This window comes from Cuculus canorus, chromosome 11 (assembly GCF_017976375.1).
Source record: "Cuculus canorus isolate bCucCan1 chromosome 11, bCucCan1.pri, whole genome shotgun sequence".
Taxonomy (NCBI): domain Eukaryota; kingdom Metazoa; phylum Chordata; class Aves; order Cuculiformes; family Cuculidae; genus Cuculus; species Cuculus canorus.
In genome coordinates this window covers 13,618,377-13,635,809 of record NC_071411.1, presented here as the reverse complement: position 1 = coordinate 13,635,809, position 17,433 = coordinate 13,618,377, and the positions used below count along the sequence as shown (strand labels likewise).

Genomic DNA, 17,433 nt, shown 5'->3' with positions numbered 1-17,433 from the left:
CTGTGCTCATTACTTCAGGTCACGATTTCTTTTTCCACTACTAGCAGCTTTTAAAAATCCTGTCCCACTATCCTTGGCTACTTGCTTACTCAAAGAAAATTTCCTTTCAGAAAGGAAATGTGGTTTGCAGTTAACTCATTGATGAACACATCAAGGATAGACATAAACAAAGACAATTACTTTTTAAGCATGTTTGACTTATATACTTATTTCCACAGCCCTTTTTTGCCCCTGCAAAAGATGATGTACATCATCTGATTGCCTGTGAATATGAATGACATAGTGTGATTATTAGTCTGGTGGCAAAAAGCGGTCAAGACCTTTCCCAAGACCTCCATTTATAGCCTTAATTTGCATTCTTCTACAAGGATAAGTAAATTCTACCATGGTTTATTGCTTCATTGACAACTTATTTTAATTAAGCAGCCAAGATAATTGCATTTCTTCCTGAAACTTCAGGAAAACACTTTCGAAGCAGTTAAAAGCTTTTGGGCTTAGTTTTTTTCAAAGATTTTCAAAAGCAGGGGAATTAAATAGTTGCAGTCAGATACAAACAAGTAGCGTGGGCCAGACTGCGCTCCTTGTTCACACTGTTCATGCTGATCTGGCTATGGAATGAACCAATGGGAAACAAATTATTTTACCTTCCCTGATTCCTCAACTCATGCATGAAATTAATTTCATCCCCAAAGAATCTTCACAGCATCTCCTCATCCCCCTAACTCTCCTCCCTATTTCTGCCCGAGATACATTACTAAAATGCTTCTCGTTAATCTAAGGAGTTTGTGTCTCACAAAGAAGCACAGAACAGTGTCTGGGGAAGGCAAGCTGGGAAAACTAACTGAAATGCACAGCACCAGACCAGTGAAAGTAGCCTTTAATAGTCTATAAAGCTTGGAGATTTGCTAGACCTGGCAAGAGGCTAATATATTATCTATAGCTCTCTGACACCCTTGCTCATTCCTGTGTTTATTACTTGCTTCTAAAGCCAGCTGCTCTGCAAGCCTGCAAATGCCTTCTCCAATGAGAGATCCACAAAGAGGGCAAACAAACTTGCTTTTTGCTGAACTTAGGAGAGAATGAGAGAGAACATTTTAATTAGCAGCAGGGGGTAAAACTGGCTAAAAGTGAAGGAAAAGGTTCTAGTTGCTACAGAGAGGTTTGTAATAGAAACAGTCAGCAATTCCCTTGCTGCAGAGGAAAGTTTGCCTACAAAGCTTTCCAGAGGAAAGAGGGAGGCCAAAATGAAGGGAAAACAATGAAAGGTTATATTAAAAAAAAAAAAAAAATAGCCTCGGTATGTATTGGCTCCTTCAAATACAGGAAGGAATCGGAGAGCTGGCTGTGTGAACTTTTAAATTAAAACAAGAGTTGCTAGCAGGACACTTATGAACTGTAACTGCATCTGAAGATAGTTCATTGCTTTATGTTCCAAACTGTTTGACGCTTACCGCTGCTAACGGCAAAGTTGGCAAAGCCAGCTTTTCCTCAGTCTGTGGTGTGAAAGGTGCCAAAACTTTCACTCTGAAAGGAGAGCTCAGGGTTCTTGACAAACTAACAGGAAAAGGCAAGTATCACTAGCAGAGAAAATGGGAAAAGGCAAAAGCAAAAATTGGATCAATTCAAACTGCACTGCAAGCCTGTGCTTAGGAAAGCTGCCTCAACAAAACCGAGTAAGGGAATCTAACCTGGTGCAAGCCAGTGATGGTGCCCCTGAGAAGTGCAGCTCCCAGGGCTTTCTTGGGTGCCAACATCTTCATTATTTTAGCAACATTTCATATTCTGTGACACTGCCATTTGCTGGCTTTTGTTTGTTTGAACTTGGGATAAACTAAGCTTAAAGAGTTTGTTGTGTATATTTTTTTTTCCAAGAATACTGATTTAAGAATTCTTCCTAACTCTAGATCTGAGATTTTTTTATGACTTAGACTATATGAATTATTAGCCTTGATTGTGAACGAACTACAAGGAAGACACAAGTAAATATGCAGTCAGCGGGGTCTCCTCATTGAACAGATATTTTTTTTTCTTTGCAAGAAATCTGCATCAGAAAAAGGACACTGTACAGAAAGGAGAGGATTTGTTCTTAGGTTTTGGCAAATGATTGTAAACCTCCATACACAGTGCAGGTTTACGCATCTGTGTAAGTTCATTGAACATTTCTTTTTTTTTTCCTAAAAAACCCCAACCCTAAAGGTTTGTCTGAGAACTGTGATAAAAGGAAGTAATTGTGAAAATGTAAGCTAACAGCAGCTCTGGTCAGCAGCCAGGCTGCTCTGGGCAGGGCTCCTGGCTCTGCTTTCCAGCCATAGTGAATTCAACAGGTTAGACTGCATCTTCATGTGGAACAACATGCCATCTGCTCACAGATCAATCCCACCTTTGTCTTTCACACTCAACAGCACTCACTTTGCCTCAGTGGTATTGTGCTGCCATACAGGCTCAGCATTTGGGGGAGGAAGAAAATGTCCTTTTTTTTTTGCTAGAGGGAAAAGCAATTAGCAAGGAAACAATGATGCATCTCCATATGCCATACAGGAAGAATAACTTAAACTTCCAACTGCCCTGTGTTTGCAGATCAGGTTAGCTACTCTGGAATTTCCAGCGAATTAATTGGAACTGATCTGAGCCAACAGCCTGTGTTCAGTTTACATGTGGTATGACCATAGGAGCCTCTGCTTTCTCACCATAACCTTGTCAAACCAAAATGTATCTCCATCCAAAAGCACACTCTCAGAAATATTATAAAAATGCTCACAACTTCAGCAACAAAGTATTTCTTTGATAATCTTAATTATTTATATTATGTCCATGACATAGCTTCTTATTGATAAACAGTCACAGCATGTGAAGTAGCAAAAATAAAAATAATTGCCCTATTCACTTAACTCATGAAATCTCTACCTACAGCTCGTTACTATTTATAGTCACATTTTGGTCTCAAGAAGAGAGCATTGTTAAAAGAAAGAAGAAAAAGCTTTTTGTTTAGAAATCAAGTTAGAGAAAAACACTTTGGAGAATGCTGCAAGAGTGGAGATCAGATGATCTCTGTGTTTCTTTTAGGAGGAAAAAGAAGTTATGCAATTTCAAGCAGTCATGTGGTATGGCAGCTGCTAAAGTTACTGCTAATTTTTATTAGAGCTGGCTAAAGCCAGAAAAAGGTCTGCTTTATAAGCAAGACCTTTTAAGAAATAAACTAAATCTTCCTGAGCTGGAAAGCTGTAGAACTGAGTGAAGAAGAAAAAATAGGACTAAAAAGTTCTCTTTTTTTCTCTGCCTCCCGCCAAATTAATAAGGAAACATTTCAACTCCCCCTTCCTGTAGCTGGTTTCTCTCTCATTTCTTTCTCATTAATCCAATCCATCAAAGATACATATATATAATATTTCCTAGTTTTCAGCTTAATTCTTACTCAACCCCATGGCCCAAAAGGACTATTCACATGCACAACGTGTATGTGCTTTATTCACCTAAGGCAGAAACATGGCCCTGGACTACAGGCTTTAGCCGCCCCCGCTGTGAGCACGGGGACCGACAGGATGATGTCCAGAGGTCCTCACCAACCTCAACATTTGGTCATACTGTGAAACATATAATCATTTTACTCTATTTGTTAAACTTGAAGATGGGATTTAAAAATTACCAACAGCCTTGTGGTATTTTACACGACTGAGCACTTGTGGCTCATGCCTATGAATATCCTGAGACAAGCTTGATCACCAAAGCTATTACATTTTTTTTCTGTGCTTCAAAGTTACGTGGGTGCCAGCAAAACAAAACAAAACAAAAAGTACTTCCAGATAAAATTCACTACGCTAAAGAGACCAGTCATGACTCTTTGTATGTCATCTAATCTCAGTTTAAACAGGATTAATTCTGTACTGCTGTAAATGGAGCATATAATTAAGCATTGGATATGATACTGGGGTTTATGGATGATAACTATATCAGTGTAAAAGACTATACAAGAAGAGCTTGCTGTAGCATATACTATTCCTGAGATCTATAGGTCAAGTCCTACAACAGAGACTATATAAATTAATGATTTTTTAAAAATATTATTTTAACAGTAGGCTTCAACAGACTATTAAAAAGGAGCCTGCACCAAGAAAGGAGTTTTCCACGTTCTGACTCTTTCCAGCTGCTTCACACAACTGAGCTACATTTAATACATAATTTAAGTTGTAGATAAGATGCTTGCACCATCTGCATTATTTGGAATTGCGTGGCCCAGAGCACAGTAATCATCCAGTCCTTCACAAAAGGAATGTCTCTTGTCACGTACACAGGGATAGGATGTGTGTCTACCATCTAGTGATCTACCCACACAACCTGTTTGTACCACTCCTTGTTCCACTCGTAACAAGTTCTCAACCTTCCTTTTTTGAACATACGATTTCCCCACCCAGTGTTTAAAACCCAGTTTCCACTTTCAGAGGTAAATTCCCTTTACAGATGTAAGATCATAGATCGAAGCTTCTTTAAAAAATATTACACCAATATGAAAGCTAACGTAATACAAATTTACTCTGGATACTAAAATGCATAATAAAGTCTTAAAAGCCACAATTTAAATACTATTTTCACTTAAAAGGCCCAGTGCTGAAGCAAAAAATTCTCAACTCTTATTATTGTCAGCCCGGTACTATTTGTATTTATGAGAGTCTAAAACCTTTACAAGTCCTGTAGTTTCCCTTTGTAGCAGAACATAAAATAGCAAAGTTGCATTGTTTCAAAATTTACCACAACGTCAGGCATAAAATAAAGAAGCAATAAAAAATATTGGAATTCATTGCACAATGCAGATAACATGTCCACCTCTATGGTGTTTAAAGCACAAAGCTGCAGTTAATTGTGAATGGCTTCCAGTTCTCCATAGTGTAAAGAATGAATTACTTAGACGAAGGGAAAAGTATGTATGAGAGAGAGTATGAATCTAATGACTTTACTGCTATATAATTTGATACGGTAAATTTGATCAACTTGTAATCAAGTAACCTCATTTACCATGTTTTCCTGTTTGTAATATTTCATGTCTTATCAGAAATGACATTTAGTAATTGTGAAAAAAGAAACAACCTAAACCCCCATATCCTGTACTGGAATATGTTTTGCTTACTATCAAGCAGCAAGACAGTATTTGACTTAAAAACTACAAATATCATTAATCAGAGGTGACTTTGCCTTATTTTTTTCCTTACTAGGAAAGATTCCATTATTTCAGATCAGCTTCTGTGTTTTCTGTGCAGAAATAAAAAGGAAAAGTACTGTCCTGAATAAAGCAGAGGGCAGGTACTTGTGGCAAGCAGGTCTGCACACCATGGTCATGTTCTGAAGAAAAAGATCCCACTACCAGAATAAACCAGGTTTGAGCTGCGTGATCAGGATTCAGGATTCCCAGGAAGATTTGGTCACGCTCGCATATTCAGTACATTCCACTTTGCTGGACAAAGCCGATTTTCAATTCCAAATGAAAAGTTACTAGAATTTTACTCAAGTGCATTCTGAATAGTTTGGTTTGCCTTTTTTTGTCAGTTAATTTGCACTTACTTTATGCGTATGCTTTAGTACAGTTGACATAGTAGTGCACTGCACGTGTACTAAATTAAGGATGACTACGTCTGAGTGCCTAATTATAGGATACAAACAAAATGTGTGAAAACAGTTGATAGGACATTGTGCGTTTTCTCTAAAAAGAGAGTACATTCAAATAGCTAAAAATAAAGCCTAACAGTTAATCATAACGGGTTGGCTTCAAATGTGGAAAAATGAACAGGAGATGATTTAAAATGCAAGGAATTGTACCACATGTGAAAAGAAGATTAAATTGTCCCATTGTTATATGCTCTATATGCCTCCTTTTAAAAAAATATTTGTCCATTGGAGTCAGGGTACAGAGTCAGAGTACAGAGAATACCAAACAGTGATTTTTCACGTCTTTGAAAGAGTAATAATTCAAAACACTCGAATCTCTCAGGTGGTTTGTGTTCTCCTCAGTGCATGTGTCGCAGCCGTAGGTGGATATGCAGCATCCCGACTGCTCCGCAGCCCTGGAGGTGACGCCCCAGGTTGTCCTCTACTGCAGGACAGCCGTCCCACCGCACTGCTCCCGGGAGGGAATGACTTCTGTGTGCCTCTGTGTTACATGAGTCAATGGAGCGAGTCCCTGTCCTTTAACAGGCCTGGAAATCACCAAAGCAGTTGGCATTTCCTTTCCAAGTCCTGTTCCTTATAATACCAAACAAGTTAATAACCATGCCAAAGAGAAAAAACGTTTTGAGGCAGGGCATATGTTATATAATCTGTGACTTCCGCTGCTTTTGAAAGCATTATAAAATGCCATCCTATCAGTAGATTTTTTTCTCCCACATCTTCCATCCCTGTAGTCATGAGAAGTTTAAAGCAAGGGAATCTGGCCTGGGAAGTGTGTTACTCGTAATCACTTTTTTTTCTCAAGAGCCATTTCCCTTTTAACTGTGCAATTCCAACACAAACATGCACCGTATTATTTAACTCTTCTGCAAAGATTGTGGATGCTACATCGCAGCCTGCCCCAACTGCAGAGCAGCCTGGGTTTGCACCTCTGCAGCAGAGTCCCCGTAGCGGGGATGCCAAAGGCTTCCCATGGGGTACAACTGTCTGTGGAGAGTAGTTTGTGCGAGGGACAGGGATTGTAGGCTACTTCCAGAGGAAAAAGGGGAACAAAGCTGTCAGAAGAAAATGCTGATGAAGTGGGGAAGCGTCAAAGCGCAGCAGCAAAGTGACAGATGAAATGGATACTGTGGAAAGCTGAGCATCTCTGGGGACTGCTGGCTGGTAGGTGCAGGGGCCAGTTCCTGGGGCTCAGAGAAGAGCCACCAAACACAACTGATTCCAACAACAGGCTCTAGGTTTAGAATCCACGTCCAGTTAACTTATAAGCATTTTGTGTAAAACTGGAATGGCTGCAGCCACTCTGCACGTGTGAGGAACAAGAACAAAATGCTACAGTTGAACTGTTTCCCTCCCAGTTCAGTGTGAGCAGGGCAGAGCTGCCCAAGGGATCCTCACTCTGCCTCAGATACCTCGGCAGCTCTTGTCTTCTGGGTTGAGCTAAAGGTTTGTGATGCTATAGGAGAAGCTTTTCTACAAATATAACAGCAGCACCTTTAAAGAAAAATGGTATTCCTCCCAATTCCAGTAGGAGGAATTATTTTCTCTGCTTTGTGCACAGTAGTCATGGCCCTCATCTCATGAGCATTGATGGTTTTAGAGGATGGATTTTACATTTGCTAAAGACTGATACTGGGTTGTTTTCAAGCATACTGTGTTAGCAAGGAAATCAAGCAGAGGGAAGTGCACGGTAATGGGCTGTGTGCAGTGGGAGAAGGGACACAGACAGCATAATCCCATTAATTTAAGAAGTGTTACACATAAGGGTGTAATTCCTGAGTTTAGAGAGCATTTTTGGATAATTTAATTACCTCTTTTTCATTCAGCATGCCCTTGAGAGCCATATTCTAAGCTTCTGTAGATTCAAAATGCCCACATTATGCCCAGGGTCAACATGTTGGGGACTTATATTAAATAAGAAGAAAGAATAAGGTGGTGTGGAAATTTGTAGGCAACTCACACAGGACCCTTTCAAAACTTGCAGCATGAAATGTACTTCTAACTTGAGCTCTGTAGTCCACTTATCAGTGGAGAGGCAGAGACCTAGTCCATGATACTAGAAACAAGACTCTTGCTTTATTTGCAACACTTATGTTTTCATCCCATCCAACTTATTTTTCTTTTCTGTTCCTAAGAAGGACAACAGTACAGTATTTAGGGTAAATTCTGTTGTACATCTTTGGCTGGTTCTCCTTTAAGCTGTCCAGCTCACGCCCTTGCTTCCCCACCTCACTACCACAGCTTAGACTGTAGCATTGGTATGAAATCAGGGAAATAAATTCATGAGAGGAAAAAATGCAGTGGTAACCAAAGCCGCCTGTTTTCATTTAAATTTTCCTCTTAAGGTTGTTATTATTCTTCCCTTTTGACCAAACTGTGAGATCTATGTTTTAGCATAGGCACAACACTGCTTTGCAAGATACCATTAACAGATATGGACAAAGGGCTTGGAAACTTTTCTAGGAACATAAGCTCTAAAAAAGCTGACTCTGCTATAGCTGTGCTCACTGCCCCGTTGTGTTCACTCTCCACAAGTACTCCAATGTGCTTGCGTGTCCTGGCAGGAACTTGAACAGCCAATTTTAAATCACTGTCTGAAAATGTTTTCTTCTAGAAAATTAATTCCTAAGTGTATGTAGCTGCACAGTAAATCTTGTTTGCAGAGCTGAACTCGTCCATTCATTACAATGAAAAAATTCTGTTTAACCTATCAGCTTGTTGGAGTTCAGCTAGTGCTTGCAGTAAGTTTCCTGCAAGTAGCAGTAGGCTTAAGTTTATCCTACTAAAGCTAGCATAATTTTGGAAAGTGCTCGCCAGCAATTGAGAAATCGAAAGCCGTGTTCAGTGAATAGTTTTATTTACTGATTATTTGCGGAAGTCTCCTGTGAGCTGTCTGTGAGTGGTGATAAGTGAACAGGGCGCACAGGGCAGGGACAACTGCATTCTAACAAGCAAACCAGACTGGCAATACACTGAACCCTTTCAGCTCGCAGGCTTGCTCTCGTGGAGAAGATAAACCCCAGCATGCACCGGCAGCCCACATGAAATGTTTCTTCATTTATTCATTCACTCAGTTTTAAAGCCATCCTTGCCTCAGCAGCAGATCTTTCTGACAGGGAAGGTATGCCATGCGCCTGCCAGAGCATCCTTTCTCACTGTTCCTGCATGGCTGAGGTACTTCCTCTGTGCTGATTTTACTTTTCAGAGGCTATGTTGTTAAAATAGCTACCAAATTAGTTTTGATGAAAGTCACCCCATGTAAGCAGAAAGTGGCTCTGCTAAAGCAACAGAGGTACTAAAGGGTGAACAGGGAAGCCGCAGCAAATTGCAAAGTTTGCTTGTACATACACAGTAGAAGAAGAATTGCTAAAAAGTTTCATTGTTCTCATGTGTAATCTGTGAAGAAATCCACCTAATAGAAAAGCAGCCTATAATTTGTAGCAAATGAGTGTGCTTTGGGGAAAATCAATCAAATGCACTAAGACGTGTTCTCAACTCCTAAACTAATGATCCTTCCTGTGAGCAGCATGAAACACTGGGCAAGTCCCAGGTGGCATAAATCCTCATGGTTTCAGTGGAGCTGTGACAGTTTATACTACCTCAACACTACCCTAATTGTAGTTAAACTTCTTAAGGTGGCAAGCAGTCAGAGTTTCAAAAGCCTCCTTCTTTCTAAGCAGTCCCAAAGCTAAACAAACACGTTCTCTAGTTAGTGAGAAGAGAATGCCAGATTTATTTTATAATCTTTCAGAGCTGATGTGCTTAAAAATCAAAACTCTGAAAAACTAATTTTGTCTTAAGAAATGCCAAGCAGCTGCGTAGAGAAGGCATTCATGGCTGGGACTTGAACCAACTTCTGTTCAGAGAGGAAACGAGGACCATTTTCTTACCCTGACAAAAATGAAATCTATGAGAACAGTAATTCCTTAGCATAAAAAATCAATAGTTTCAGCATGTTTTTAGAAGGGCAATTTGCTATGGAACATCTTAACAATAAGTCAGTAAATCACTAGTACTGCATTAAATCAGCTGCTTGCTTTCAATGTGTAAGTACAGAACTGTACGAAAAACGTAGTCAAATCAGAGAAAATCTCAGGGTACCATTACTCCCTCCCTTCTCAAGTAATTGTGAAAGATCTGAAATCAGAAATAGGTAAGAAGCATTGGTTTACATAAAGCAGTGACAAAGAGACCAAGATCCAAGCATTCGACCCTAATCTGACAAGAATTTCTAGAAGTTATTTCCCTGGATACCTGAGATTACCCATTTGCAAAATAAGGATATTATTATTAAACAGTAAGGGGAAATTATTCAGCAGTTAATAGGCATAGCACAGTCTTCATAGTCCTATATAAGCACTAACTATCATTATTTAAAAGATTCTGTAAAACAAAATACAAGGCATAAAGGATATTTCTCTGTATTTCTGTTACACACTGCTTTGAAATCTCAAGAGCACAGACTATGCAACATTCATCTTGATGTATGTCATTTAGCAGTAGAAACATGTCCTTAACAGAGGTATTACTTATGTCAATAACATAAAAGAGGTCAAGAAGTTGCTTTTACAGAAGATTCAAGATAACTCTTAAACCTGATTAACAACTTTGCATTTAACCTTGTAAAAGATATAGAACAGGAAATCCAAACCCAAATTACACATGGAAAACAAGTTTACAGTTATCTCTGACATAATTAAAAGTTTATCTCCATATCAGTTTGTCAAAGAATAGGATTTGCAGGTAAATATCAATATAAAAATCTGTTTGCTATCAGCTATAAACAGTACTATGAATGTGAGTATATTTTTCACTGCCTAATCCCTATTCAGTAATAAGAAATGTTGTCAAAAGTTCTGAGAATGACACTCTTTATTTTATATGTGCTCCAGAATGCATCCAACAGAAGATCCACAGCAAAGGAACATTTTTCCAAAAGGAATTCAAATAATTTATGTTTCACTTCATTGTAAATTCTCTGTGACGGATGCTGGAATTAATTTTGGAGATGTTATGCTCAGCAGCTTATATTGGAATAACAGTTCTTTGTGAAAAAGTCTATTTAAAATCATGCTGGTGATACATAAAACCTTAATATTGAATGAATAAGTCAAAGAAATTCTAGATAGCTAAATTCAGTTATAGACAGTTTCTTTACCATCCTTCTAGCTTTGAAGGTAAATGTGACCCGCTAAGATGCTCTACACACTAGGCCAAGTTCCATCTGATTCTTCCAGTTGGGTCCTGCCAGCTACAGCTAAATCTGTAAATGATTTTTCAGCCAATCTGCCTAATTGAAACCATGGCAGTGGGAAAATTAGAAAAAAAACATTGCCTCTAGAAGGACACTCTCACTGGATATTACCTAATTTTCATCTATATCATTTACAGATTATTTCAGTTATCTAAGATAACTGGATATTAGAATGGTAAAGCTCACTTAGATGCCTTGATGCAGAAGTTACGCCTTTACCCAGACCAGGCTTAGATATAGCACACTAAATATAAATTATACACAATACAGAATGATAGTTGATTTGTGGAGCTGATGTTCACACTACTTTGAGGGCTCTGTGTCAGAGCTCTCGAGTCTAGTTCTGTGAACATGACGCCTGTAGTGGCTGGGGTGCATTAAATGAGTTAATTTTATCTAAAAAATATTCCACTTAGCACACTTGGAGACTACTCTCCAGTGGGAATCAAACCCCAGTAGCTGGGCTCCATTCAGAGACTTGCTTCAACAGGACACTGTTAATCCAGTCTTGGATGCAGATGTGGAGGCATCCAAAGTCAACTACTGGGGAAACGTGCTAAATTTTCACCAGCATTTTGTGTACATTTAGATGTGAGAAGATCCTGCACAAATGCTGCTCACACAGGTATCGCTCAGGCAGGAGACACAGCCAAAGAGCATGGCAGGAAAGCTCACCCTGCCTGTCTTCCTCTGTGTTCTTCCCGGGTTCTTAGCGTGCATCCAACAGAGCAGTATTGGGTTGCTTAGCCTGGCCTGCACTAACATTGACAAATGCTAAACTTGTGGAGAACAAGTAAGCAAGAAAAAGGAGTAAGGAGTGAGTGAAAAAATATGTGTGTGTGTGTGTGTAAAGCAGAAGTAACAAGGGAGGACCCTGACAAGAGCAAGCAGATGCCGCAGAACCCATGGAGGTTCACTGCCTGCATCCCCTGGGAATGAGCGAGGGTGACTTCTGCAGGCAGATGCCAACCGATTGCAGTTACAGACTGCCGGGCAGTGCTTGCGCTGAAGGAGGCTGAACCAGGCTCTCGGAGCGAGAGCAAGACATTTCCTAACTTTGGGGTATTTGATTTTCCACAGTTTTGGGTTCCACAGAGTTGTTTGGTTTCTGTGACTATGCACTACTTCAGCAACGGATGTCAGCTTTTCAACTATGCCTGGGGAAATACACGCTTACGGGAAAATTTTCAGTTCAAACAAAACTGCATAGTTCTCACAAAACTGTCCAGACCTTTTCACAATTATGTTACATCATATACATAGTTTAAGCAACTCTGGATCATTTCACAGTTCAGCTTCTTATCTTTTTATAGTTCTGCTACTGTGGCTCCATTCTTCCCCATATGAAGAAACTTAATTAATATTTTGTACCCTTACTATATTGTGAATACAGTTTACCATAACAGTACAGAAAATAGCAAATACACATTGTCCCCTGCCAACAGAAAATCCTTAACAGCTGTTTATTGCTCATTTGCAAAACATAAGAGCAATGGAATTCCATTACTTAGAGAAACTGGCTGTTCCATGATATCCTTGGCAACAAACACCACACTTATCTTTTTGAACAATAGACTCTCAAAGTTTCTACAGCCTACAAAAACAAGGCAGTGAAGAATACTTTTTCTTAACTGTAAAATGTTAAACAATGGGAACTGACTCACAATCAGCTGCATTTTGTTTCATGAAAATGAACCTTTTTCTCTCTCTCTTTCCCCCCTCAAAAAGAAATTTACCCGCTACAAATTGCGAGAAACATTTCAAGCAACCATCTCTTTCACAGGAAGAACTTTTTATTGAGGTCAAGACTTTGGCAAAATGAGAATAAATTCAGACTGCAATATGAGTACCATAACTTACAAACAACATTACTGGACTTACTTAGGTTTATAATAAACTATGCAGAAACTGCAGAGCAGACCTTCTTCTAACTGTTCGAAACTTGGTCTTAAATACCAAGAAAAATAAAATCATGGTTTACACCACAGATATTTCACATATGGTTTTAACTAAATAACTTACAACTTTCCAATAGCTTTAAAAAGAAATATCTACGGCATACCAGATAGATGCTAGCTCCTCAGAAAGTCAGGACATGCACATACCATCCATAATCTGGTTTCTATATTTAGGTAAGAACTATACCTAAAGCCATGAAGGTCAGCACTGAATCAAGTCAAGCATATTTTAACAGACATGTCTTCTAGACAGTGTTTACCACGGTACATTTCTCCTAAACCCACACTAAACATCATGCCATCTGAAGAGCTGAGATGGAACTTGCACTATTAAAAGAGACTGGGTAATGTATTCACATACCTCAATAATCCTGTCATGAATTTGCAGCCCTCCTTCCTTAGCAGCAGGCCCTGTGTCAACTATTTTCGATACAAAAATTCCTTCGCTAGATGAACCATCTTGATTGTCCTTTACGGATGAAAAGAAAAATATATTATTGTACCTTGAACTAACTCTAATTTGCCCTCAGCTAAAACTGGTCCATGTCACAAATGTGCATGTCATTTTAAAGAAGCATTCTTATTGATGTCTTAATACGGAATTACTTTCTGCTAATGAGAACACTCGATACTCCCATTTTGCAAGATTAAACAACCAGGAATGGACTTCCATTAGGTACATTAGTTGCATGATTTTCCTCTGGCTTAGGCCAGCTCAGAGTAATTGTCATTATAATTACTCTTAATGTAAAATCCAGTGAGGGAGCAGCCTGCTTGCACATCAAACATACGACAACAGTGCATTTTTATTTTTAGTTGTACAGCTTTTCCTCTAGAGGCTTAAAAGTAAAACCATGAAAAACAAGTTATACCTAACAAGGTACTTTCATGTTCCTGTGTATTGTGCCACCAAGCTTCTACCAGTGCAGAAAATTGAAACACTATAAAGAAAGAATAACTTTCAAGTAAATTTACTAGGAATAAATCATGATTAATGTCAGATTTCTGAGAGGCCAAGAAGTAGTTCTGAATACTTTCTAAATTACTAGGACAAGGTATAATCCGCTTCTTGATCTAATTAAAGTCATATGCAGCAGCTCCAGCCAACAAGCATCCAGAAAAAATACATTAGTGAGGGTATGGTGCAGGAAACATCTGCTGAAATCATAGAATTCAAAAGTAGGTTATGTTACATCCCTTCACCTGCACAGAGAGCTGCTTAATCTCTGGTGGAAAGGGGAGCAAATAATGTTTTCTTAATGAACTGCAAAGAGCCTAAAGCTGTGGGCCCTCAACTCACGCAACATCTTCAGTACAGTACGGTCTGAGAGGGATACCACTGCTTTCACCTTGTTGGCAGTGACACTGCACCAATATTAGCATTGCAAGCTGGGATGATGTGCAGGAATAAACACGTTATGAGAGAAAAGACCCTGTAGTTAATAGACATCCGATATAAATCTCAATATAAGATTTGCTCTGGAAGAATCCCAAGAGAACCAAATGCTTGTCAGCAGCATTCTTCCTCCAAGTGTTGACCTACATGCTTTTCCCAACTGGAAAGGGCAAACATATTTTAACAATTAACATACCATGCACGGTCGGCCACCAATAATATTAAATCCAAGAGAGCCAGAGTCACGATGAAGGACAAGAGTCAGTGCTTTAGTTTCTTCACCCTACAAAGAACAGATAGACATATTCAAAACATTTGTGTACATTGGTAAGTATGACAGATAATACTTTTACCCAGGTTGGTTGATTTCTTTTTTTCCCCCCATGCAGGTTAGAGAAGAATGTTTAGAACAACTTTGCAGAAGCCAAATCAGCAGCTCCCAGCCTCTGCACTCCAGCCATCCCACTGCTCTCCAGCGGCGCTTCCCTGCAAAACCCACCCAGTAAGATTTATGTGTATATTTTATTGAGATCTACAGTGAGACACTTAGCAGCAACAGAAGATATTTATATGTAACACTGGTTCCTGCAACTACTTGACCCAGTCATGTGTGATGTGTTAGGTAAAATGCTCCATCTTTCCAGTAGTCAAATCTGTGACTTTTCCAGTGCTTGAGGGCAACTGAAACTTAGGACTGGATTTTTACATTGCTTCTACCTAGCGCTAGCTACATGACATTGTTTAAACAGCAACAAACAAGAAGCGTTAGACAAGAGAAATCTCTTGAGTTTTAGAAAACAGCGTAAAACAAAACTGCTACAAATTTTGCAAAAAGCCTAGGATGCCAATTGCTATTCACTGTGCCTTCCACGAATAATTTTTACTAGCAAAAAAAGAAATCCTCCATTTTGTTAATTCACTAAAATATGAAATTCTGTAGTGAGTAATTCTCTCAGTGGACCAAAAAACGTACTCAAAGATTGGACAGACTTGTAATATCTGGGGAACTGTGTAAACGTGTTCTGTTGTCCTGTCCTCTTACCCCAGCTTCTTCCAAACTACAGATATAAACCGATACAAAACATGCTTTGTTACACAGTGATGCTACTTAGGTCTCTAACTTTCATTGACAGAAAATGAAGTGAATGCACTATTAAAGACTAAATCCTTACAGTGTACTAACTTCAGTCACAACCAAGTAGGTGATAGTTACAGCACAACACTATAAAACCAGAGAGCAGACAACAGTGGAACACTACAGAAAGCCATTTGAATAACAATATTTTTTTAGAAATCAGAATTGGATCAGTATGTTGTACGTCTACAGATATATGTGAACCTTGCTACCTCCAAGACCTTTTCTCTTTGTTTCATCTAAAGGGTGAAAAAGTTATGAACACAAAAAAGTTTGAGGAAGTTATCTTACAAGTCTGGTTTTCATAACCAATTAATGACAAAAATTACAACAGTTACATTGTAATTCAAGGCAGATGTTTTTAGTTTGTGCATTTTTCTTCTAACATGTCAATTTGAAGTTGTCAGTCAAATATTAATGTCTATTAAACTCATAAAAAATGTCAAAGTAATCCTGGATTACTGAATTACTCCTACAGATTTTGGGATGATAACAAAGCCCAATTCCCTGCCAGCATAAACTGGCAGAGCTCCACTGACCACATGCTTGGAGCTCCACTGAGGGGAGCTGCACCAATATACGCCACCTGAAAATTTGGTTTACAATTTTCTTGTCAGATTGTGATCATTGTCCTTCCTTCAGGTCGAATGATAAAAAAGACTTTGACCTGATACAAACAAACATGAATAAGTTCTGACTGACTTTATTTGAATGTACCTACGCTCAGCATGAGTGAGCATCAGGTACCCAGAAGACTGAAAAATTACATAAAGGCTATTTTCCAGCAAGTCTTCAGATCCAGACCTCAGACAGGATTTCAGAGACTTCTTGCAGCGACTGATGATTCAGGATTTGAAAGAGAAGGACATGCTAGCACCACTGTTTTCTTCCCCTACTGTGCCTTTTTAAGACAGCAAATCAATTAGAACAATCAAGAAACAATTACAACATTGCTCTCAAGACACTTTCAGTAATTAACGTTGAATGTTTTCATTAAAGCCCATTACATGGCTCTGATTTGATGCTTTTATACCTAGCAGAACAAGTACTACAGCAGGTGGGTTTGAAGGAGTCAAAAATTGTGCTGAAGAAAAAAAAAAAATCAAATGCACTTGTTTGTAGATCCTCCTGAAAAACATCCAGTGGGGTTTTAAACAAACTTTCCAGGCAGCTCTGATGGACTCATACACTGCCTCCATCTTCTCCACGGCAGCACAATGTAACAGAACACAATCCACGCGCCCCTGCAGTGCTTATCCTGCTGTCTGTGCGCAACTGCCCCGCACACTGTGTTAACACCTGGTTACTTCTGCAGATGCACATCTCGAGTCGAGACGCTTGCTTTAACAACCTTCTTTGCTTCATAAGGAAGCCATGATGCAAATGATTTTTCCAGGGCTCTGCCTTTCTTTTCCCCTCTAACATGTCCCGCGTTCCAGCGAAACAATCATTAAACAGTGAGGTAACTCTGGAAATGCAGTGGCCGGCATCCAGCCCTGCCCCGTCATCTGCTTCGGCAGCAGCCCTGATGGTTACTGGTGTGTTCTATTCCCAGAGCTGAACAGAACTCTTAAATGTAATTCTTGAAATTACTGTACTTCCCAGCTGAGTAATATGGAGCTAATAGATTGCTTTTCCTTTTAGATACTGGAAGACTCTAGTTTCTTTGGAAGGCCCCCCTTCCTTACACGAAGCACTTTGGCTCCTTGTTTGCTGGCGAAAAGGCTGTAAGGACCAGCCTGGTGGATCTTGTTTGGGGACAGTCCAAGAAAAGAATACCATCATGTTTTAAAGGACTTCATCTGGCTTTTATGGAATTAAAACTTGTGTTATTGCCTCCACAGAGGTATTAAACCAGACATCCTAAATACCAGGTCATAAACTGATTCCTGTATGTCTGATACATTCATGGAACGTCCATCCCTGCCCTTGGTGGTCAGGACAGTGAAAGGCTTCCACCGCAGGCTGCAGCCTGCACCTTGAGCTGCTGCTGGCTCTCTCTTGCTCATTTCTTCCCAAAGGACTTTGACAGCTGTGT

The 17,433-nt window shown here is 39.4% G+C and overlaps 1 protein-coding gene and 1 long non-coding RNA gene across 2 annotated transcripts in view; one reads left to right on the top strand and one right to left on the bottom strand.

Moving 5' to 3' along the window:
- LOC128853239 (uncharacterized) overlaps window positions 1-17,433 on the top strand; it is a 113,963-nt gene that overhangs the window by 82,506 nt on the left and 14,024 nt on the right. The window contains exon 2 of the long non-coding RNA XR_008451595.1: window positions 14,650-14,762. This is a non-coding gene — a long non-coding RNA (uncharacterized LOC128853239). The remainder of the gene's footprint in view (window positions 1-14,649; window positions 14,763-17,433) is intronic.
- The window catches only part of PDZRN3 (PDZ domain containing ring finger 3), a 144,817-nt gene that overhangs the window by 123,095 nt on the left and 4,289 nt on the right, over window positions 1-17,433 (bottom strand). Inside the window, exons 2-3 of the mRNA XM_054076136.1 lie at window positions 14,457-14,543; window positions 13,226-13,333 (exon numbers count right to left, since the gene is read on the bottom strand). Coding sequence (XP_053932111.1) covers window positions 13,226-13,333; window positions 14,457-14,543 — 195 coding nt within the window. The remainder of the gene's footprint in view (window positions 1-13,225; window positions 13,334-14,456; window positions 14,544-17,433) is intronic.